This window comes from Vidua macroura, chromosome 11, assembly GCF_024509145.1.
Source record: "Vidua macroura isolate BioBank_ID:100142 chromosome 11, ASM2450914v1, whole genome shotgun sequence".
Lineage (NCBI taxonomy): Eukaryota > Metazoa > Chordata > Aves > Passeriformes > Viduidae > Vidua > Vidua macroura.
The window spans coordinates 8,174,382-8,200,514 of NC_071581.1; the positions used below are offsets into that span (position 1 = coordinate 8,174,382).

The 26,133-nt window shown below is 39.7% G+C and overlaps 1 protein-coding gene across 1 annotated transcript in view; it reads right to left on the bottom strand.

Moving 5' to 3' along the window:
- ZNF536 (zinc finger protein 536) overlaps window positions 1-26,133 on the bottom strand; it is a 183,727-nt gene that overhangs the window by 100,963 nt on the left and 56,631 nt on the right. The window contains exon 3 of the mRNA XM_053987760.1: window positions 14,522-16,099. Within this exon, the coding sequence (XP_053843735.1) occupies window positions 14,522-16,099 (1,578 nt within the window). The remainder of the gene's footprint in view (window positions 1-14,521; window positions 16,100-26,133) is intronic.

Below are 26,133 nucleotides of genomic sequence, written 5' to 3' on the forward strand. Positions count from 1 at the left end.
TGAATTTTTTTATTAGCAGTATTTATCACCTTCTCAAAATCAATCCTATATTTTTAAATTAAAACAAATGACTACTTGTACTGCAATCAATATGAGTACATTTCCCTTTTTTAAAAGGAGAAAAAATGGAATACAAAGAAATGTCCTTCTTTGGCTGCATCAATCCAATTTCAATATAATTCAATATTTAATAAATATAATCCTCCATGTCTGTGCAGGGAAACATCATAAAAAATGCAAAAGGTTTCTTGGTCTCCAATAACTTGTATGAAACAAAGTGTTTCCTTATTCCTTCCATAAATACTGCAGTCGTATGCTACTATGTTTTGTTCTTCCTGCTTATTAGAAAGAGTTTGCTCTGATTATGTATAAGAAAGATGGTTTACATATTTCATGATTAAAAGTCCAAAATGCCTACCTACCATCTCCAGAAAAATATAATCTTTATCTCCTTATAATTCTTTGACTTGCCGTTTTTGAAAGGGCAAAATAGAAAAACCTTATATAATACCTAATTTGTACATCTGTGGTTTCCCTCTGACTTGCACAGGCACCATATGTTTTTAATTATCATAATAGCCTTAAAGAACCTGTTCAGTGGGAAACACATATGATCCTTTTATTAGTGGTTTGCAGTTTAAACAGTTTTAACAGAAAAGGTCTGGCTATAAGGGACTGAGAAGCACTAAGGTCTAAAAACCCTGTTATTGACCTCTGAAAGCATGAGTTCAGATCCCACCCACCGAGGTGGGACCTGGCTCTCCTGCCTCTGACAGAGGTAATCAGTTGCATGTGAAATGGCTCTTCTGGACCTTAAAAGACATAATCTCCAATCTCAAATGATTTGATGTTTCAGTCAACAACTGGCACAGTGAAACCAGGGTCTATAAACACCATCCTGTACCCACTCTGTGCCTGCTCCTGCCTAGCGAACGCTCGCACAGCGATAGTGCTGTAAGAGAAGCCCTGCGAGCTCCAAAAGCTCAGAATTTCAGCAATTCTCATTAGTCATTGCCCTTTCAAATTCCCAGTTTTGTCCTTTATGCAAACGCAAGACTGGTGAGCACGCCAATATCCCAGTCATTCCGAGGTAGGAATTAAATTTAACAAGTTCAATTCACTCCTGATTCTGGACATCTAAACACATAATCAGTCTGATAATGTTATTAATTATCATTCAAGTGACAACCTTTGACACTGGCATGCTCCCACAACCTCCCTACTCCAACAACTCAAACAGAAAATCGTTGGCATGAAAACCCACAGTCTTATGAACAGAAATTGCAAATAAGCAGGCACTGAACATACAACGGGGAGTGAGCAAAATCCCCCTTTTCAGAGAGAAAGCAGAGGCTCACACAATAGCTCAGTCACTTGACTCAAAATGAAATTCTGCACAACTTCATCCCAAAACAGATAATTTTCACCCCAAACAAAGGTCTGTGGGGAGAAGAGGGTGGGGAAGGGAGCCTAGCTAAAATTACACTGAGGCTAGAAGTCGTTATGGTTCCATCTCAGGAGATGGATGGTGTCCTCATTAGAAAGAAGCTTTATTTAGATGGACAGACAGAATCCTTATTAGAACATTAGGCTGAAAAGTTTAAATGTCAGGAAATACAAAATTAGGATTCTGCAAATAAATGCTGACTTGGAGAAAAAAACCTTAGAGCTTCCAGTACAGATCTCACTGGAGATACTTAGGAAAAAATGCAATCAGGAATTGTAATCTCCCATGCCAATCTAACCCTTCAAGGGTATTCTTGGAAAACTCAGTTTCACAAAAGTCAGAGGAGATCCCTTTTCTTGGGCAAAGTGGTTTCTACTCATGATCTGATGCTATCAGCTCCATCCCTGGCTGCACACTGAGCCCAGAGGGAAGGGAGGACTCAGGAGCTGCCATCTCCCACCACCCATTTCAGGAAAAGCCCATCCAAAGGGGAACATGCTAATGTTGGAAGCCCATTTCCAGCAGCACAGACCCAAAAACTGTGAGTCAGCCATTCTTTGCCCTTCCCTGTCTCATTCCCCATTCCCGGGCCCTCTGCTTTCTCCAGGGAAACTCAGGTATTTTGCAGTGATGGAAAGACAAGCTTAATTATCTGGCATACAAAAGAGATGGTCATAGTTTTCCATTTTACCTGCAAGCTAATGGATCTTGGGATACCAGACGTGGATGCTCAAAATCCCCTCTGGAGCCCTTCTGGTGATTTGTCGTCTCTTGGTTGCCTTTGGTGCACACGGATCTCTGCCGAGGTAATATGTGAGCTATTGCACACTAAAAGCAGATTTTTGAGAGAGGAAGCTCAGGCACACAAACACAACCCCACCCCCACCCAGGCACCCTCCACCCCCTCATCCTGCACCTGGCTCCAATGTGCAGGGACCTGAGGAGGATCTTCTCATCTCCCAGGCTTCTGTGGGCCAGGCAGCAAAGGCATGGCAGAGTTTGCTCCTGAGAGCAGAGCTCTGCAAGGCGTGGTCCTTGTCCCTGTCCCAGGGTCATGGGAAAGGGCTGTGGGTGCTGCTGTCCCCCACGCTTTGCTGGGACAGACCCAGACAGCAGGTGACATGGAAATGCTGACTGAGCAGCCATCTCCATGGACCTCACCTGAGCTCCCTATTCCTCTTGTGTGCAGCTGTTCATGGCAGAGGGTCACCCACCTGCACATCGTAGGCCTGTCCCCTTTGCCAGGCTCTAGGCCTCCACACTGAACTTTCTACTTGGGCCAGAAAGGGATGCTTATAGAAATAGATTTTCTGCTGGAAAATGTAAAAGAAAAATAAAATCTTGCATTTGATCATCTAAACAAATATAGACTTCTCTCTTTAGGAGACTGGGGCTTTTGATTCCAATATTAACCCAGCAGAAATGTAGCTTTCCTTTCCCACAGCCTCACCCATAGATCATCAGGGTGAAGTTTTCTGGTGAACAGAGGTGCTTAGTGTTTAGCTTGCAGCATGGAGAGGATGGCAGGGAACACCATGGTTGCAGTCACACAGCCAGAGGATGATCACTGACCAGGCCAGTGATCATCTTGACTTCCACAGTCAGGTTTGTGCACCTCTCACACCACCTCCCAAGGAAGTGACTGCCAGCCCCCAGCAAAGGAGGGAGCCCAGACATATCTCACCAGGATGATTTCCTTGCCTTTGGAAACACACACAGGATCCATCCCTCCCTCCATCCAGCTGTTGAATTGATGTCTGCCACCACCGAGTACAGTCAGCCCAGGGATCCCTCATGCTGCAAGTCTCAAGCAAAGTGCTTCCACTTTGTCCTCTTCTTCTGCCACACATGTATGAAAACAGTTCTACCTTAAGAGAGATCCCAGCTCTGGGCCTGAGAAAACTCTTTCTTTTTCCTCTTTAAGGATCCTCCTTTCACAGTAAGGATCCTCCAAATTTCCAAAAAGCGGATAACAACAATACCACTGTGATCCCATCTGCACACAGCAATGGCACTGTAATGCATAGAGCATAAACCACCAAATTCCCACAGACAGCATCTGTCTTACTACAAACAATGGACCATTATCTTGTAAATAATTCTGATTAAGCTGCAGCATTTTCCCCAAACAAACAGTAGGGGAGCAGAGGGTGAGGATTTTTCTAGTGGGAGTGTCAGTTTTCTCCTTCCCCAGCACTGACACTCAGTTTTTTATTCAACTGATTGGCCCCCTCCTCTTCCTGCTCTGTCCCCCATGGCTTGGTTTTCATCTTCTGACCTTATCCTGCTGTCAGTCATTTTGGCAACTAAAGAGGGAGCCGTCGTGTTAATGGGATTCCCACCTCTGTCCTTTGGGAAAGTTTTTCCGGTTTGTTTTCTTCTTTTTCACCCCAATGTACAGTTATATAATGATTAGTGAATATACCCACAAGCCCTCCCGTTATTAAACAGTTCTCCTGTCAGGGGATGGAAAACTCAGCAGCACCGCTGGGTGCTCGTTGGTGCTGGCCAGGGCTTGGGGACGTCTGGTTGTGCCAGTGATGCGTCTTGATGTGTTTGGCATCTGGATGAACATGGCATGGCAGCAAACTTTGCTGGGTAAAAGCTGTCATCCTCTTCAAACTCCCAGCAGGGAGAGCAGAGCCCTCAGCTGCCGGCAGTGGGGAGCAGGGTGGGGGCTCTCCAGCCCCCAGGAGCAGCACACTGCTCTGCTCTGCACTCCAGCTGGCAGGCTGAGCCAGCAACAGGTTAACAAGCATAATCTGAAAGGATTTAAAAGAGAACTAAGCACACAGACTGGAACAGGGTTGGGTGTGCAAAGGGAAAATTGAAACGAGACACAATCAGGGCTAAAGTGGCCTTTTTCTAAGGTTCTCAAATTGATCTGTGTAGCAGCTGTGAATTGAGGAGAGCCCCAAAGAAATTCTGAATTTCATCTTTAACCTGTTCATCTCAATGCACAAACCTTTTCTTATATGTCTCTCTTGATAAATGTCCCATTTCTCTATGGCTGAAGTGTTGGTTTTTCTTCCCTGCATCCTCTTAATTTGACTTGTTATTCATGTGAGAATTTTGGGGTCAAACACAGTTCCTGGCTTGAATTAAAAAAAAAAATAAAAAAAATAAAGGAGCAAGGAGTAACATAGGATGGGTACATTGAATAATAGGCAAGAAAAATTTTAACTTCCAAGCTGCAGACTGAAATCACTGACGTTAAATAAAAAACCACACAAGAGCCAATTCAGCCACCAGACTGGGACCTTCTGAGCACCATGGGGACCAGTCACACTGGCCCTGAACAGGAGGGGCAAACTGTGGCAGACAGTGTGGCAGGACCTCAGCCCTGACTAGGAGCTGCTCACGCAGGTGCAGCAGGGAGCAGCCCAGCAGACACTGCTGAGCCATCGCGCACCGTGGCTGGCGGCACACGGGGCTGGGGCTGGTGTGATGTGGCAATGGCCAAAACCTGCCAGCTCGGCCCAGCTGGCACCCCAAAGAGGCCTGAGGTAAAAATTCATGGATTTGGTGAAAAGATATTATGGTCAGAGCATGCCACAGCTGCTGCAGAGAGCCCTGAGCACCACTGCTGGGCACGGGCAGGGGTAAGAGAGGTTTTGGTGATGGGTTCTTGGGCTGCTCAGGATGTCAGGCTCACCCACACCGCTGGGGCACCACAGCCATGTACACACCCAACCCCTATTTACAACGTGTATTTATTTTCAGCAGGAAATTTTTATAGCTTACTGTAGTTATGTCAGAGAAGGAAGCATTTGTACACTGAGGACTTATATAATGTTCTTCATCTTCAAAGTGCTTTACAAACATTAATTAATTCATTTATCCTCACAGCACTCCTACCAGGGAGATAAGTACTATTATTTTCCATTTCGTAATGTAGACCCCAAAGCGGAAAACTTATTTCTTTCCATGGTCAGTGAGTGAATCACAGGTAGACCTGCAGGAGAAGTGAGGATTGCCACTTCTGAATCGGACTCCCCCCCCTCCCCAAATGGTTTTTAAAAGACTCGTGTTCTGACAGAGTCGTGCCACATATCGGGATATGCCTTGGGTTTTTCCTTCAGTAAGAGATAATTAAGGAACAATTCCCTCTCTGATCCCCAGCATGGCATGCTATTTTCTACCCCACTGTTGCTCTGCAGCTGAACAATGGCTGGTCTATGCAGGGAATGGCGCTACAGACGCCCCGGATCAGAGGAGATCGGCTTAAAGGAACTGGCTGGCCTTCATCTCGCCCCGCGGACAATGGGGCGGGCAAGGCAGCCTGGGTGCAAATGCCTGACGTGGGGGTGGCTTCAGGGACACCTGTTTGTAAATGGCACTGCTCTGGGCAGGAGCCTCTCTTAGCTGAAATCACTCACACCCAGTATATCTATCTAGAAATTGCATGTGGTAGGAAAATTGCTGTGGTTTCCAGTACTTGGTCTTGATCCCAGTATTTGGTCTCAATCCTAAGTGTAATCCTTTGACATTCACGTGGGAGGGGTGCAGAGTGCTTCTGGTTCACCTCTGTGGTGCTGCTGTGAAATAAACCTCTTTCCTGTCTGCTCCTCGCCAGCAAATGAGAGGCTGCTTCAAGTGGCAGTAACGGTTACTGTGAGCTTGAGAGGCTCGATTTCAAGACAGCTCAAAACCAAAATTGTGACTGGGTCTTCTAAGGAAGCGTTCAGACCTAAGAACTTGAAGCAAAATCAGGGATGTCAAACTGATAAAAAATTCCCTGAAATTTTGTAATTTCTGAGAAAGACAAATTTCACCTGTTACAATCCTTGTTAGTGGAGACCTTGGCCACCCTGTTTTTTTTCCCACTTTATGTTTTTACAACAATCAGACTGCATAAACCCACAAACTTACTAGGTAATTTTTAAGCTCAAAAAAGATACACTCATTAACAAAGTACGCCATGGCATACTGCAGAAGATATGACCATGGGGAAAGGCCTGTACCTAGATGTTGCTTCAGAACAATCAGAACAATTGTTTAGTGATAAATGTTTTTTGCATATGACTCATCAACCCTTGAAAACAGGATTCCTTATATAATACAAGTGCTGACACAGCCTTCACTTGAGTGGTGTGACTGCAGCTGTATAATTACAACTTTAGATTTGATGTTATGGACCTTAGGTTATGCCATTCAGACAAATGCTCCATTGTAATACAGAGATATTTTTTCCTTAGTCATATTGCCCACAGGACAATAAGGACTATATTCACAGCTCACTGTATAGAAGTTTAGGCATGGAACAGCCAACGGTACAAAATGATATTATATCTGATGGGGGTTAAATGGATTCATAATTGCCACTTTTTTTTTTTTTTTTTTTTTTTTTTCTGTGCTCCTAGTTGATACTTTTTTGGAAGTGCTCTCCAAATAAAAGGAAGAACAATGTCACACTGAGTCTGGATAAATGTTACAGTTGTCTCACAAATGCTGTATTATTTCTAGCCCTTCCAAAATAATATAATTGTCCTACTGCTGAACCACAGATTTTTCTCAGTATGACACAGAACACTAAAATGTCAGGTCCTGACTCATGGTGTTTTTGTGGAATAAATAAAAAGTACCAATATGCTATTCAGAAGGGAGAGCATTAATGAAGACGTGACACCGGGAGCCCCAGCCATGCTTTCCTTTAGCTCCCACTGCACGCTCAGCGGTGCTCCGGACAGCGGGCCACCTGCCAGGGACCCCATCCTGAAACACTTACCATGGGCCTGGGTGGTGCTACCGGCACTGGCAAGGCTGGCTGCTTGCTCTCCCTCACTTGCTTTACCTCAGGAGAATCCTACGTGGGCCTGGGGAGGGGGGCTATTCTCAGGATGCTCCTCACACATTCTTCCCACGGGAAACCAAAGTGAGCATGATTGGAGCTGTGACTTCAGAAAGGCTGGGCAGGATTACCCAAGAAAGATCACTCTTTCCGTGTGATCATCGTATTTCTCCACTGGGACAGGCCTTGCACACCCCTCACTCACTAAGTCTGCATTTCCACCTGCAGCACTAGAACCCCGTATTTGGCTCACCCTGGCCAAGCACCCCAGCACTGATATTTACACACTTAATCCACCCACACTGCTCATTTTCAACCCAGTGCCATCCACAAAAATTTCTACTGGATTTTAATAGTGACAGAGGAGAAACAGCTCCCACATTCCCAAGGTATTTTCTGTGACAGAGGAAACAAGTCTACTGCATCCTCTTATATACCTGCCTAACCATACATGGCACCGTTCCGTTCTAATGCGTTAAAAGATGGGATTTTAAATAAATATCATTCACAAGGCCAACAAGCAGCTTTGTAGAGTTTTCCTCTCAAAGCATCAAACAACTGTGGATTGCATGAGTGGTCTTTGGTCTACCAAAAGTACAACAGTTTCTCAGAGGTTTCTTGAATTAATCAACAAAATGACTCAAAACTGCACTAATGGTTAACAGCTTTTTTTTTATTAGCAACACTGAGATAAGTTATTGAAGCATTTTAGTATTGTTTTACATTCCATTCAGAAGTGACCTAACTCGTAACTCCATATACATTTAAAGATATAGTTTGACACTTATTCAGAAAGCAACAATTATTAAAACTTACATACCTTCATTACCAGGAAACCGTAATATATTTTCTAATTACTTCCAACAATACTCTATTCCAAAGCACATGATAACCCACTAGAAGTTTACACATTTCACTTCAATCACAGGTTTTAAATTGTGGATGTCAGAGTGCTGTTCATTGAATTTTACTGTCTTTCTTGGTTAATATTGGAAAACCTGGCACAATATATTAAGCTAGAAATATTGCTTAAAGAATATGAAAAAAGATAACTACAGTATTTTTTCCTGCTAAAGCATTACAAAATACAGGACCATTAAAAACTCAAATAGAAATGACAATAAATAACCTTAAAAATGTTAAGAGAATTTTCATTCATACTAAAGTCCATTCCCTAAGCTTGCCAAACACATAAATAACAGAACATATTCAGGACCTCTATTTTTGTACTATTATGATGGTTTGTTATATATTGTGGATGTATTGTGTATACATATATTAATGCTTACACTTAAGGTATATATTTTTTTTCTTTGCTGATACAATTAATAAGCCTCAGGTAATTATTTATCCCTGGCACTACAGGCATCTAGATAGGTGGGAGCAAAACTCAGAAATTCCAGATATGCAATACTGTGCATAACAAGATCATCTCTGCATAAAGATATCCTAGGTTCCTTAGATTACAAAGATGAATTTGGTTATTTATTCCTGAAAGTCTGTAACACAAAATTATAATTGCTGTCAAATTAATTGTTTAAAATTGGCCTCATAATAGGTATTAATCGTACACTTAGTTTTGACTTACAAGAATGTCTAAATTGCTCATGTTTATGAGTAGTTATAGGAAATACTATACCTCAGACACAAGAATGTATATTCCTGAACCAAAACACAAACCAGAGCATTGTCTCACTTTGGAAAGACCTGGAAACATCTCTATGCCTCTGCCTAATCCTAAATTATAATTTAAATTTGACCTGGATATGACAAAAACAATAAGAATTGGGAGATGAAACTTAGAGCAAAAATCATACAGCTCTAAGCTTACATCATTATTTTGTCTCTGCAAAGAAAAGAAAAGCCTTTCTGTGCTAGGGATTTGCCTTGGTGCGGCTGGCCACTGATGTCTGAAATCAAGGCACATACCAAGGCCTCCTTTTGCAAACACAATCCCCCTTTCAGATGTGCTGCTAGGAGGGATTGAATGCCTCCAGTCTCTCTGGGAATAGGAGGTACTCAGCACTTAGCTGTATCAGATATTTTAGGGGTTAATTTCCAGAAACATAAATGGAATGGGAATGTCACACCACAGTATGAAGAATGGTAAGAACTAAAAGTTTTCAACAGTAAACAAAATGGTGATACCAAACTTGTCACCTGACTGATTTCTGATACAACAAAATACAATCAAATTAAATTACATGAAAATAGCAATGAAATTTAAAGTCAAATAAACATAGGACCTGATTCTGCAATCCTTAGTCATGTAAGTAGTGCTACTCATCAGGAATGAGGGATGCAAGACTGGGCCCTTAGCTTCTGCTTAGGAAGTCAGTGTTGATTCAGACAGTATCTCTTCTAGCCAAAAATATGCAGCAAAAGGAAAGTAACATAAACAAGGCTAAATGTCAACAGTGTTTGCAGACTTACAGACACCATCCATTTGTTTGTACTGAAATGACTAGCGAACCATTTGGCAAATACAATGCTATTCACAGACCAGCCCTTTTATCCAGCAACACAAACTTCACTGGATCACTGGCATTCCCAGTTAATTAAAAAAAGGAAGCAAGCCATATGAGTTTGGTTTGATATTGCCATGAAAATGGCACTGTGAAATCCAGAAGTGTGTCTGAAACCCAGGCGGGGGCCGAGGTGCTGATCTCCTGTTCAGAGGAACAGTTTGTACTCTGAAAGCTGGCCTTGGACCTCCTAACTGGAACTAAGAAACCTCTTCAAAAGCACGATAATGGGGTAAAGAAAAGCCTGTCTAAAACTTCCATATCATTTCATTCTGCCTTGAAAGAAAAGAATATTCTGGTTACTCCTCCAACTGCAGATCAGGACAAAGCGTTCCTTAAGTGTGTTACATGATATTGTAAATGGGCAGTACTACAATTTGCTGCAGTAGGATGACCTTCCATTGCCTTGGAGCTGTCCTAGAGCTTGGATATATCAGGCCTTTTGCTTCTTAATACGGATTTTGTAATTTAAAAGTTCTGCAATAAGGATTCGGGGGAAGCCATCACAAATAATTAAAAATCTTTTTCTGTGTTTCATGTGTTGGTTGTAGTTCTGACGGGGTTAGCATTATGATCTTTTTGGTTTTGACACCTGTGGCAATAAGCCATTAACAATAACTAAATTCACTATTTAAACATTGGGCTAGAGCACTATAATTATGGGACAATAAAGCTGTAATAATCTGCCACAATTGATCTTCCCCTTGCCCAGCCCTCTTGTCTGCGCTGCAGTTCCACATTTGGAAGGTATTTCAGAAAGTTACAATGCTGAACATTTTAATAATTCTGTGCAATGCTGAATGCTTTCTGCTGCAAAGGAAACTGAAAGTGCTCAGCCCTTTGCAGGATCAGAACTCCAAAGCTGCTCCCATGTATCAGTGGGGCCCTGCCCTGTTTTCATACAGTGAAAGAAGTGATAATGGGGTGGAGCCTGTGCAGGAGAAAACAGCACTAATTGCAGAGGAAAGCAAGCATGAATGGAAGCAAATTAGATTTAGAGACAACATGGAACTAATACTTTTGGACATCATTAAGTGTGGATTCAATAGCACTAACCCATTAAGCAGCCAGCTAACACCCAGGACTGTATCTGCCCAGTAGTTCTGTAGCCCATCAGCTCTCCTTTGAAAGCCTAAGTACTTCCCAAGTAGCAAATGCAAGTAGGGAAATTTTGCTATCTTGGTCACAAAGCAGAGAAATTTAAAGGGGAGGAGAGAGAGAAGGGATATGCTCTTGTCATAAAGGGCCTTGTGCACAAATCACAAGTAAATTAAGGTATTGGAACAGAACGTAGAACATTATTGTGATGAAACTACATGTATGTGGGAAGACAAGCAGAAAAAGAAGAGCATAAATGGAAAGGAAAACAGATCTTTCAAAACTTAAATACAAAACAGATCTAGAACCTCCAAGCTTAACTTGTCAAATCAGCAAGGGCTGTGAAAGCAGAGTACACAGATGCTCAAGACAGCTACCAAGCCATGGACCTTGGGTCTCCCCTCCCCGTTGGGCTACTTGCTGCCAACCAGCAAGGAAAGACCTGTCATCTTCTTAGGAACTGAGTGCCAGCAACATTAACAAGATCCACTCCTAGGCAGAATCACCTGAGACTCCAAAACCAAGTACAGTTCAGAAGTAACTCTAAAATTATCAATGCTTTTTTTTTTCTTTCTGTTCATTCTGCTGTATAGGGAGAAATATTACAAAAATTCGTGATTTTTTTCTCAGTAGCATTTTGACATGAAAATTTCTTTATTATGCAGTAATTATGGTTCTTTCCTAATTGTGTCTTTCATCCCTGCAGCCTGAAGCATGATAGGAGCATAAATGAATTATGTGTACATCATCAGTCTCTCTCATTCTCCATGACAGGGAAACTGAGGACTGCTTCCATATGTGCAGTGACTTTCTGAAACGACAATGTGAGTTGGTGGCATTCTCCTCTAGAAACAAAACTATTTTTGTGCCAAGATTTTTGCTTAAAAACTGACTTACTATCTTAGGGTAAAATCTGCCATCTAAAAATGATCCACATGGATTGCTGAATACCCCAGCTTGTTTTTAGGCAGCCAGAAATTCAACTCAATTAGCATGGCCAGCCAAAGAAGCAATCTCAACTTACTGAAGCTGAAATATTTTATTTCACTTTTATTTCCTCTGTATTCTGACTATGGAAAGAGCTCTCTGAGTGTGCAAGGACTGTTATCAAATGCATCAATGTTTTCTCTTGAGATGTCAACAACACACACATCACCGGCTGTAAAAAGAAACACAAATGCATGGAGTCTCCCCAAACACAAAAGGAACATGAGAATCATGCCCTGAAATCAGATGCTGGAGATGTGTCTCAAGTTTTCTGATCTCCCAGGCAGTGGGAGAGTCAAAAAGAACCATGATTTTGGTCATGGGCTTCGTGCAAGAGGAAAGGAAGGAAGGCTAATAAATGAACAGGGTTCTCCTGATTGCTAATCTGCAAGTGCAGAAATATCAGGTGGGACTCCCCACACTAACATGCACAGATGGAGTGTGATTTCACAGTATAAAATGTCACTGAGAAAATGAAAACTCCCCCAAAACCACTATTTTCAAGTGGGTGGTGTCCCAGCCAATCAAACAAAAAAAAGAGCTACTGACATGGGGCTTGTTCATACTCATCCACTTTTCTGTGGATGATATTGAGAAAAAAGAAATAATGTATTTAAATAATCAACCTTTATACTTATGTTCTGCAAACACCAATAGAAAGACAGAAAAGAATTTTAAAAAGCTATTTTTGGAGGGGGGAGACAGAAGGACTCCCACTGCATTTTCGATTAAAAAATGGCTTACAAAGTAGAACAGAGAAGCTTCTGTTGTTTCTTTTTTTCCTTCATACTTCAAGTCAAATCCATTATCACTGGGCAGAGCTTGTGAAAGGGATATGGTCTTTAAAATCATAGAAACCCAAGCTATCATAAAATGTCTGTTGAATTGATTGGAAGATGAAACAAAAAACTAATGGAAGTAACATGACCTCATTTCAATAATAATATTAGAGGGGTTTTTCTGTTGTTGTTTTAAAAATCTTATGCCTGTGAAAAATATAAAGATCTTTTGCAGAAAGGAGCTAATCTTAGCTTTCAATATTTTTTTAAAGTTCTTTGTTTAGACAGTAATTTTTCTGCTGTATTTTTTTTCTTTTTTGTTAATTGATTTTACTCCACAAATGGAAAAAAATCCAAGTAGAATTTTACCTGCTGTAAATTAAATAAACTATTAACTCTTTTCAATAATGTAAATGCTGATTTCGAAGAATCTGGAAATATTTCCAGCTACCTAAATTGCTTCTTAGTGCTCTGAGACACCGAAGTTTACAAGTAAGGCCACAGGGATACTTGGGCAGATATTGGTTAAATGACAGATATGGGCAGATAATGACAATATTGTGAGGTCACAATGCTCTAAGGATACAAGTGAGATAAAATTTGTGTGTAGGCATCAGACTTTTTTTATCAGATCAACTAATACACATGGAAAAGCCGGGAGGGGCCTGGAGAGGGCTTTGAGCAACAACACTGCCAGTAAAGTCAGACAAAGCTCCCCCTAACCTTAGGTTAACCAGGGGAACCACTCTTAAGTGCTTGCAGATTGAGGGTTTCATTTTAAATTGTCAGGCTTTAAAACTGTTGATAACGTTTTCTTTTCTTTTTCCTTTTTTTAAACTTGAATACATTTTATTATGTATGTTCAGCTCTGACAATGAGTTTTCTGATTAGTTTGAAGGTTACTTGAACATTACTGAAGTTTTTGTGTCCTTTGCTGACTCTGCTTTTTAAAGTGATACTGTTTTTCAAAGGATTTACACTCTAAAATCTCTTTCAAACAAACACTATGCTGACAAAATAGGAGCTAAATAAGAAAAACAAAATCCTCAATCTCATTTGTTCCAAATAGATTTAACTTTAATTCTTGTAAATATGAGGTGTGTGATATGAGGAAGTAAAACTGCAGTCTTGTAAATCAGAGACTAGAAAGGGTAAAAGGTGTTTTTATTTATTTGGAGTGTTATTTTAATTACCTGGAGGCATCCTCTTAATTAGGCAAATCACAATTTACACAACTGCTAGTTAGAATAGTGAAAATGGTCAAGGGCAAGTACTGCATGTGTGCCTTTGAACCAAACCAGAAAATTATAATTAAAAAAAAAAAAAAAAAAAAAAAGGGAAAGAAAATAAAAAAAAAAAGAAAAAAATAAAATCTATTCAACACAGGTAGACACATTCCATGCACTTGGCCTTTGATTTCATTAATGTTTTGGTAACTCAACACACCTCAATCCAAAGAAAGAAATGGGGAGGGGGGGGCGGGGAAAGAGAGAAAGCAAGGTTTGCTTGGCAAAGCATCCAGTGTTTTTCATGGGGTTGTATATCAAAATACTGAAAAGTTTGCAAGTTACCATGTATATCTTTTAAAACTTTTTCCTCCTTTGAGTACGCTAAAGCAGTAAGTATCCCCTTCCGATGCCACTAGCACAGATAGTCTATATTGCTGCTACTCTAGTTTAAAAAGCAGGTTCTTTCTAAAATCCTGTTTAAGTATGCATGCAGCACTGCTGATTTCAATGGAGTAGACCACATATAGGACAAGAATTTGGCCCACGGGGTTTAACATTTAAAAAAATGTATTACTAACAAACATGACTAAGTATATTTAAAGAGCAGCTTCATGATTCTGCACAAGTGTTTTCTGAAATGGTCTAAAAGAAGGTCTAAAACTTACCACACAAGTCAGGTCTCTTGATACATCCACTAGTTGCTGTGCTACTTGCAAGTCCATTAAAGGCTGCTAAGCCATCAGAGCTGTAAGCTCTTAGGACTGACAACATGTTCATCTGCTTCTCCAGGACCTGTGGACCCTGAACTTGTTCGGGTTTCATCACTTCTTGTGCAGTTTCGTGTGAGGAGAGAAGATTCTGACTGTGCCACTGCTTTTCTGAAGCTTGTGGCAGTGGTGATACGAGCCCTTGTGTGGGTTGTGAGGTGACTGCACTTTGTATATTGTCACCTCCTTCGCTGCTTTCTTTATTTAGGGCAGACAACTGCTTATTCATAATATCTGGTTCTGTGTCAATGTCCTCATCTTCAATGTTTTCTTCCTTGGAAGATTCCATATCCTCAGATGAAGCTATGTCAGAAAGGTCATCAATAGCACTTTTATTTACAGAGTCAGAGAGCAGAATATTTGGGTCATCTTCGGATTGTGTTTTTATTTCGGATTCATTACTGGTGCAAGAATTTTGTGCTCCCGTGCCAATAACACCAGGATAAACACCAAACTGCTTATAGAAGTCTGTTGTAAAATTACAAAAAGTGGATTCCATGTGGCTGGGCCAGGCAGTGCTCTTTTGCTCTCCCAGAGTGTCTTTATTTTGTCCTTGGGTCATTTTCTCAGAAGCTGTGTCCAGCTGGCTCAGCATGTTTGAAACTCCTGCCTCCTTGCTGGACTGCACAGAGGAGGGGAGCAAGCTCACTTTGTTCGCCGAGGCTGAAACTTCTCTAGACTGTTCTTTGCTGTTGCCTATGATGTCTTTACGTTTAGCCTTGCCCAAGTGATTGGCTTGGAGGTGCAGAGCCATTAGCTCCATGGATGAAGTTGTAAAGGAACAAAATAAGCAGCCATGCCAAGCAATGTTGTCTTGTACAGTGACAGAGGAACCTGGCAGGGAGGCTGCATCGGGCCTTACCGACAAGTCCAGAGGTTCATATTGCGACTTTTCTGTTTTCCGCTGTGAGGACTTGCTATTTATCTTCTCCTCACCACTGTCTGAGCCCAGAGATTTTGCTGAAAGTGGATCTGAGAGAGCTTTATCCTTCATTTCTTTTTCTTTCTTCAAAGAACTTAGGACAAAGCTGTCCATGAAAGCTTGCAAAGACCCTTGGAAGTTCACACCATTCCCGACCATGTTCTGGTAAGCACGGCCAAGTTCAGAGAAGTGTGTTCCTTTGGAAGATATGTCTGAACCCTTCATATTTTCTGAAGATCCTTCAGATGACAGGCCAACTGCTTGTCCTTGCTGATCTCCAGAAGACAGCATTCCTGACGTCCACTGCTGGGAGACCATGCCACTTCGGAAGTCGATACCAGGAAGCCCCTTGAAGGCTCCTCTCAGAATGTCTGGTCTAATAAACACAGAACTTTTACTTGGTGTCTCATCCTTGTGTTCCTGACTTGCACTCTGCCCAGAGAGTGGTCCTGCTCCGTTCTGTCGCTCCCGATGGTGCCGTTCCAGGTGGTATTTGAGGGATGCAGACTGAGTACCAGCATAGTCACAATGTGGACACTTGTAAGGCTTCTCACCTATAGGTGTGGACAAAGAGGAAAATATAAAGAGAGTTAACTGTACTTTGGGCTATGGATGAGTGGAGAAATTAAAAAATCAGCATTAGCTGCTTAAAAACAAGATCTTGGTACTAATAATTCATTTCTTAAAAAGAAACACCTTTAATCGAAGACTAATTCTTAAACTATTTCTAAAATGAGTTTCTAGAATGTGGGGCTATTCAGGAATGACATGGTATCTACACACAATTAGCCATCCTTTTCTTAATCTAACATGTAGAAAACTGTTGTAGAATTAAAAGCTATGATTATGAAAATGAAGCATAACAATTTCAACCACAGTAATCATTAAAAGTACAAGTTTAAAAAAAGAGGAGACAAAGAATGTAACAAATGGATAGTTGCAATATTTTGTGTATACAATTGCTCTAAAATTTGTTTAAATTATGCACATGGAAACCATTTTTAAACCTAAAAATTTTATGGCACTGTTACGCAAGACTGAAATGAATGATTTAAGTCTTGCTCTGCAGTAAATCATGGATATAATTAGCAAATGGCATACTGCACAAGTAATTTATCATTATTTGGAGGGCACCATTCCAGAAGGATTCAAAGATCTGCAGACCTACTGCATTGTTTCTAAATAAAGAACTATAAATACAGATTCTATAAAATATTAATATCATTACACTACATAATGATTGCAGCATATAAGAACATATAGTTAAAATAAAAAGTAGTCTGTAAAAAAGAAATTGAGTAATAAAAAGTACAAAATATATTTAGTTTCTGTATTTGAAATTAGTATTATCTACTGGTTTTTGCAGTCCTTTAATTTTGTACTAATGACATTTCTAAGGCTCAAGTAGTAAAATGTGTAATTTACCTACCATAAGCACTTTTCTAGGTTTGGCTTGAATGGAGTTTTAAAACATATAAGATGATTTCCATGAATTAAGTAAATATTTGAAGCCCACACTAAACTTTTATTATTTTTCCTATACTTTCAAAGAGGCAGAAGATTTTACACATATAATAAATATTCACATATAGTCATAACGATATATCTGAAAAGAATGTACATCTAAGCGAAGGTATCTCTAAATTTTTGCAGAGCATTGTTAGCAATGCAGAATTCTTTTAGAAGAAAATGTATGGAAATCCTCTCTAAAAGTGACAGAAATCTAAAAGACCTGCAAGCTGTCAATACTGGCAATTGTTTCTATGAGGGAGTTCTGCAAGAAGAAAAAACTGTTTTTTCTAGGTAGCTTTTCTTTCCTAAGTGATGCAAAAGACAAAGGCAAGCCTCTCCAAATGGTATAATGGAAACATTTGTTTTGAAAACTTCCTCCACAGTAAAAATGCTGTATAATATTATGTAGTTCACCAAACCAGCTGGAAAGTTATCTGCTTTCAAATAACCTCAAAATCTGCTAAAAACAAAATTGAAAAGCTTTCAAACTTCTGTTATTTAAGCTAGAAGCTCAACTGAAGGGCTGGTAAATGCTTGGGAAGCTGCTCCTCTCAGTGATGGCAGGAATTTGCTAATGAGAGGCGAGCCCAGAACACTCCCATGGCCACGGAGGGCTGCAGGAGAGCTCACAGACAGGAACAGGGGCTGGATCCGTGCTGCAGTCCAGCCAGGGCTGAAGCACCTTACCAGCAGTAGAAATTCTAAATCCATAACGTAATCCTAAAGCTAAATGGTGAGACGTGAGAGCTTTATATCAAACCACATCAATCGACCTTTTTAGAAGAGAAAAGCTCAGAACCTCAAACAAGAGGTGCTCAGCAGAGGGAGAGGTAGTAATTAGCATGGTTCATGCTTTAGGCCTCAATCCACACAGCTTAACAGAAGAAATCAGATTTAAACATTTCAATGAAATTTCTGAGTCTTTCTCAATCACCTAATTAAGCTCTGGTGCTTCACCAATGAGGAGCAGGGGTTGTGTTTAGTGGGAGTTGTGCAAAAACAAACAGTTCCTACTGAGCCACAAACCTGAGACAGAACACACCTGTCTGGGCTTCCCTGGTCCCAGCTGGGCACCTGAGCATGCACACACTCATCACAGGCCTGTGAGAGGAGGGACAAGAGGACAGAAGACACTGGCTGTCTATTTGTTTGCATTTCTGCAGGGCTGTTTGGGAGTGTGCAAACTCTGCCAGCTGTGCTGCCAGTCAGAACAGGGCCAGACAGTGATGCTGGGTTTACAGCATCACTGTAGTATTTTTGGAGCTGCTTTCAGTTCTGATGTTTGTCCCACCAGTTACTGTCAGCAGCCTCTAGTGACTTCTGACACAACTTAAGTACTTCAGGTGTTGCCTAAGACATAATGAGACTGGTGAAAAGTGCCAGACTCTACAGGGTTAAATGTTCTCACTTTTGAATTTTCACTCCTCTTAATTGAAAAGCTCTTCCTCAGCATCCCCTATGCCTTTATGGAAAACTTTAACACAATTATATTGAGCACTTCCTTTTATTCTAATGATAGTTCAGTGTATTTGCATTGCACATCGAGTGGCACCATCAAAAAGTGTGTCTCAGCATTGCAGGCACTACATCAACTGCTGGAGAACTATTGCAGGGAGAAGGAGAAATTTGTAATATAGTCTGTAGTGATGTTGCTAAAAACATGCAGAAACTGCTTAAAGCAGTATGAATATGTAAGAATAGGTACAAGTAAGTTTAAAATGTTAACTAGAAAAAATGCTAGTTCTGTTTTGTACTTCTAAAATACCTTCAGTCTAAAGCCCTGGGCACAACATAGTCTTACTCTGAATTGCTAAGCCTTGAAGTCATTCCATTTTCTGCTCTAAGGCCTCTCCACAGAGTGAGCTTCTGCAGAGGAGATCTGCACACAGCTCGCCACCAATGCCATGAGCATTGGACTGAAAGAAGACACTGACTGAGACAGTGTGATAAAAAGTTCAAATCTCTCCCAGCCTTGGTGTGCTGCCTCTGTGGTGCTCCCACCCCTCACATGGCTAGAAATGAGATCTAAAGCTGAAGGTCTGAAATTGAACTCAACATGTAGCAACACACTGTGCCACCTTTGCAATACAGGACTGGCCAAACAGCATTGTTCAAAGGGAGCTATTCAAAACCTCGCTGTTCTCTGCCAGATCCAAATATTGGCAGTGGTTAGTTTATTTCAAAGCAGTCTTAAATGCTGCTATTTCAAGGGCAGGCATTCGGAGAAGGGAGTAGGATGGAGTCAATCATCTTTGAATCTTTTTAATTTAGTCTGTCAGTATTTCCTAAATTCAGTAATTGTACAGTTATTTAGATGCTACTTCATCCATTCAAATTAATAACCAGCTACACCCTGTGGAAGACCCTGCACAAATGACAAAACAGAGTTATAAGCTGCTGTGGGAAAAATCCCAGTCTAACCTCAATCCAAGCCAGTTTCAATGGAAAACCCAAAGGACCACTAATTTTCAGGATCCTATCAGCAAATGCAGTAGTACATGTCCAAAGAACACTGCAGGGGACAAGGGAGGTATGCTATGATTCTTGTTAGAAGACAACCTGTTTGTGTCTCATACTTTGAGGAAAGGTTTCAGAGAATTCATCCTAGTGTAATGACTACCCTGGTATTATTGCCAAGAGCAGTGTCTGGATGAGTTATTTAACGCTTAATATCAGTTCACATAAATTAACGTTGCCATGTAGGAGTGAGGGAACATGACTTTTTCAAAATAATTTTCTGCATTTCATATCCAAGAGTCATTTTTCATTGTTCACAAAGGCAATGGCCACCCTGAATTTGCTAATTCTCTGTTGCAGGCTCTGTTTTCATGCCTGCAAACTTTTTCACAATAGAGTAGGATGAGAGAATATTCCAGCATGTACACCAAAAAATCTTATAGGGAGTTCCTTATCTGGGCAGCATAATCACAGTTCTGATCTACCTACTGTTCTGGTTTACAAGACACAAGATATCTCAGAGGAACTATTTTATATCAGGATAAAGTAAAACAATAAAAATTCAATGCTGCTTGTAAAATCTGCACAAAATCTTGATAGATAACTGGAAACAGACATGTTGCCCAGTAGAAACAGGTCTATTTGTATAGCAGGTTTATAAACTACCCAGCTGTATGACCTATGCAGGAGATCCCCAGTCCTGCTCAGAGCACAATCTGACCCTATTGGTCAGGGGAACCATCTGCTATGGGCTGTGCAATGAGACCACAGCCAGATTATAACTAGATTTGCAGATTTTAAGGCCAGAAGGGAAAATTATGATCATCTAGTCTTACCTGTTCTACAACACAAGCCAAAGATCCTCACACGATAATTCCAGCATCAGAGCGTAAATACATTTTGAAACAAAACTTACTTGCTTTAGTTTCAACAATGGCAGTGAATAAGACTCCAACATTTCTCTAGGTAAACTGTTTGACTGATTAAGTATTTTTACTGCTCAAAATGTGTGCCTTATTTCTAGCTTGAATTTGTCCAGTGTTCCTACTACTGAACATTGCTACATTTTTCCCTGTTAGATTGAACAGGTTTTTTTTAAATTAAAAAGTCTATTTCCCGAGAAAGGTATTTGTAGACAGAAAAACAATCACTTCTTCACTTTCTCTCATCCTTGAGTGAAACATCCTTCCCAATTTTTCAGTGTCCTTTTAAATTATGGGTACCCACTAAAGCTTTGATGAAATTTCAACTTGATAGCAATTTTATACAGTCCAAGACTGTGTTTACATCCATAGATTTAGCAATCAACTAACAGCTCATATTCTGCTGCTTCTCTACCACAGTCCCAGGCCCTGTTCATCACCGCCTCTGGTATTTTTTCCTTTACATGTTGCTGATTTAAAATTCATATTGTTGAAAAGAGCCCACTTGACTAAGTGACTAATCAGGGCCTCCCCATGATTTTTAGCATCTTACCATTTTTGTGCCATTGGTAAATTTTATCAACAGTGATTTTTATATAGTCTTCCAAATAATGACGAAATACCAAATAAATGGAGCTAAAAGCGCTGCTGTGGAACTGAGAGTTTATGGGCCATTTCATCTCTGTATACTGATTTTGGAGGGATTTTTTTTTGCTGTTGTTGTTTTTGGGTTCTTGCTGGGGGGATTTTCACATAGAACAGGCTACTTTTATGAGAAGGAACTTGATAAAACTGCCTTTCATAAAATAAAATTGAAATAAATATGCTACCAGTTTTCAATTAGTTAACCAGTTCATTCTGTAATTTTACCCCAAACTTTTGTCACAGTAGTCCTAATTTCAAGGTCTTAATATTCTTTCTTCTGGGAAATACAAGAATAGCCAGAGCTTTTTTTACCACTACAAGTGCTCTGGATCTTGCTCTGTGTTCCAAGGCGATTTTGGGGCATTTTTTTCAATGAACTTAAATGATTTGGAGAGCTCTTCAGCCAGGGTTTTAAAGATTTTATCTAAAAGTTATCCAGTCTCATTCACTCTAAAAAATATTAAAATGCAGTGGGCTACAGCATAACAGCCTCATTACTTAATGGGAGCATTACTGTGTCATTGGAAAATGCTCATGAAAACCATCATGCTTCTTTCTGAAAACAGAGCAGAAGAGTATTTAGTCTTCTATACCATGGTTGATAATTTCTTATCCATTCTTGTCCAGTATTAGCAAGATAGCAATTGTTTGGCCTGCCAGATCCACAGAATTTTATTCCATTTTCCATAACCCCCATAGACACATACATGTTTTTACTATAGCTTTTAGTTTCCCTTATCAAATTTCTTTACTTCTATTTATTTAAACTTAGTGCTGTGAGCTTCTTTATTCATTTTTCATCTTTAACATATAGCTTCTTAACAATCTGTCCTGCACCCCACACTCCCTTTCCCCAGTGAATGCTCCCCTCTCCCTTTTAAGTAAGATTTTATGAGTTGTCTGTGGATTGTGCCCTTCTGCTCCTCGTGGTGCTGCTCCTCAGTACAGTGACAGCTTTGCACCAGGGCAAGAACCCCAAACACTTGGCAGCCCCATTTGCAGTGGGGCTGTGACAGTCACTTGGGGACAACGTGTGTTGCAATTTGACCCCACACATTTCTTTACAAGCTACAGTTTGCTTTCATGCAAAGCAAATGAAATCAAACATCTTATAATTCCAGAGAATACTACTTAATGAAAATATTGAAAACATTTTCCAGCATTTTTTATTTTACCATTGAAACAGTTATTGATAACCTATTTTATCCATTGTGCAGTAGATATTTTAGAAATGAATTGCTGTATGGTTTAATTAGTTCATTATTATGCCTATTCTTACACAGTAATTTCTTTTATCATTCTAATCATTCACTTCACACTTTTTAAACCAAATGGAATATCAAAGGTTCTGTAGGATTATTTTTGGATCCTGCACATGTTTCACCACACAATTAATCTGTTTGTCAGAAATACTAGTTAACTTCTTCTCTTTACTACTTTCCTTTACTAGTCATTCTTCTCTATTATGTAAGAGTAAACTACCTGTAAAAGGACAGAATTTGGATGGTTTTACTCATTTTATTAAATATTTTTCATTTGTGCACTCGCCACCACTATAAAATATTTTAATTTTTATAAACTTTTATAATTGAATATTTTCCTTTATTTATATCTCATCTGCAATATTTATTTAGTCTTTTTACATGTCTTTACTTAGTTAAAATGCAGAGAGATAAATACGGCTGTTACTTTGCAGGGAAGATTCAGTACATTAATATAAACTGTACACAATTCCCCCAAAGCATATATATACGTTGTAAACCTGAAGACTTTTTACACAGCTGCTTATTGCTAAACAGTGCCTTGTCCAGAAGGGGACAATCTGTGTCTCTAATTGCTGTCACTGAAGCTGAGATTCATTATGTGACTTTCCCATTAAAATGTGAGCATTAATTTGTATAATGAAATATCACCCACTGCAGTGTTCATTAGCCATGCCCTACTGTATACTGCACATTGTTAGCTACCTAGAAACTGTAGTTAATTTCACTAATGGATATTTCCCTACTTAGTGTTTGGTAGGAAATTTATACTGTAACATTACCTCTTAAACTTTTAAGGAAATTTAAATTCAATCAATTATTTTCAACAAAAGTTTGGGATGTCATTAAGACAGGAGAAAAGGCATGCTGTACAATGTTAAGGATGGGAAATCTGGAGGAATCTAGAGAAATGAAAAGTCCTTTTAGTTCATCTTAGAAATGTAAGAATAAAGGATGTTCAATACCAAAATTGTCTCCTCTTGGAGCACACATACCCATTTTCCTTAATTATTCATATTGCTCATCCCACTACAAGCGCCTTCAGAGAATGGCAACAGGCAGTCTTTTTTTAGGAAGGAAATGTGAATTGAATTCATTTAAAACAGCACCATTTTTACTGTATTTCATCAGTTCATCTAAGCATGGTTTAAAATTGGCTAGTCACATTTCCAAGGGAAAATGCAGCAACACTGTAAATGCATATAATACATCTAATATATGCTAGATGTGTGTCACACGTATCGTAACAGACTCTCAGTCAATGGATACAGCCCTGCCAAGTTTTTTCTTGCTATTCATCTCTTTCTTAGATTCCTTCTGTTTAGCACAATCCAAACCATCTTTCCTTTGCTCATGCACATAATCCTTTTTTCTTTACTCAAGGGATTTAATTTTGTCCATCATACTGGGAATATACCTGAGCATCTAATAACAGCACAAACCCAAACTGGTCTATATCTGCAGTGCCTTCTGAGGGCTAATGTGAGGTGCAAAGAAGTGCTAGAGCCACTCTGAAACCAGCTCCTACATAATGTGTCTCCTGTCAAAGGCAGGACATAAGAAATTTTAATGTCTTACATTTAACTGTTTATGCACAGTCCAAAGGTCAAGGCATGCCATGTAAAACCCACAGCACTTATTGTGTTTCAGGGGGGTTGAAAGTGCTCAGGAACATAAAGGGGATGCTCAGCTCTTTGAACGAAGGGACCTTAAGTTGCTGCCTCCAGTGAGGCAAAATGACAATTCTAGAAGCAGCTGCATATGGCACATTATAGGTCTGAGATACTCTAATGGTTTCCTTTTTCACAAAAAGCTGAGCATCTCTAATCTTTTTGTGTTATGGCCTTCTCAGCTGCATGAGAAGCTGTTATGTATTTTATAGCAAGGGGGCTGGCTCCCAGAGTGGGCAGACCCCCCACCTGCCTGCCAGGCACTGCTGTGCACAGACACACTCTGCCCCTGTCCCTGCCTCTCCTCCCAGAGAGTTTGTGTGAGCTGGGAGGGCAGCACAGCCCATCTCTGGCCACTGCTCAGCATCAAGAACTCATCTAAGAGGGTATGCAGAGATCTGTCTATCCTCTCTGACTCAAGGCTTACAAGTATTTTGGCCTGCAAATCCTTCCTCTCTCCATTTAGGGCTGTCCCAGGGAATTGTCTCACTCATCAACTGTTTTTAGAGCAAGAAAGAGGAGAAACTGATTTCACATAATTATGCCCTTTTCCTCTTGCCACATGGGAACAATCAGAAATCATATTTTACTATCTTCCCCTTAAAGCTCTTCCTGCCTGAATATCCCTGAGCTAGATAAGAAAAATCCTCTACAGTTGTGTTGGGACAAAACTGAGTATGCTAAATAAAACCTTGATTTGTTTGGGTTTTTTTTCCTTTTTTTTTTTTTTTTACCTTCACAGGCTTATTATGTGATAGCAAACTACACAGAAACCAGGGCTCAGTGTCGAGTAGGTTGCAACCATGAAATATCCAACAGAAAAAGAAGCAACCCAAGCCACTGGCTAATTCTTCAAAAACAGAGCACAGCTTCTTCCTCTTGTGCAAGATCAAGCTGCTTCTCCAGCTTTTTTGGGCCAATTGCCACAGAAGCACCTCCTGGCTGGATCAGACTTTGGGTCTGCTCTTGGCATGAGTACCAAACCAACCCAGTCGTGTGCCTCCAAACACACAGATGTTCGAAGGAACCTGACTTCTGCTGAACTGCTTGAGCTCATCTCTAACAAACAGGTGCTGTGAGAACAAGAACAGTAATTGAGTTAATGTAGTGGAGAAATACAGTAAAGTGTTTTTTATCAGTCAGTTATATGATCCAGGCATATAATAAAGACAGAGTGTGACATACAAAGCAGGAAACTGTCCCTGAGAAGTATGAGCTAACCAATATTTGTTTAAAAACTGGTATCTATTACATCATTTCCACTTACTGCAAAGCAACTTAATTTTTATTTAATAACTCTAGTAATATGCCAATTTACATTTTTATATTATTTATTAGAATTATTTCCAATATGTAAAACATTGCTTCACTTAAACATACTCTTGTCATTATTTACAAATACTTTGTTCTCAACCTAATGGAAATTGATCTTTACCTATTTTAAAATTATAATGATTTTTAAATACATTGTAAATGTTGTTTCCATAGTTTCTTTAAGAAAATGTTTTATATTATACAGTTTATTTTTTTCTTGTTTTAATTTTCTTTAGTGAGTATTAATATGCAATTTTTATGGAATATTTCCATTGTAATTAATTTACTTTCCATTAGTTCTAAGGCACAAATACCGAGTGTATAATCACTGCCATGTTTAACATAAGAACAAAGTGCTCACTATATAGTAAAACAAAATGAAGAGATGGGTAACCTCATGTTACTTTGAAGAATTTCTTTTCCCTCTCAAATACTAAAAATGTCAAACTCTTTAATCTCCAGAGTTACAAGATTATTTTCCAATAAAATAACTACAATTCTTTACTTTTACTACATTGGAAACCACACAAATAGGGTTTTCTTCTCCCCTCCCACCAAAGATCAGCACACAGAGAAGAATATTCTTGCCCTAAGTAGTTTGCAATCCAATCAGACAAAACTACATTAGGGTGCCAAATTTTAAATTTCAGTGAGGTATACTCCTACTCCACAATGCAAAGAAAGAACGGAAATACAGTGAACAAATTTTCCCATTTCAAAAATGATATTTTTTTCTTTAAATAATTTTAATTTTCTATTTTTCAAAATCAGGCCTCACATTCATAAATCCAACATTAAGTATTAT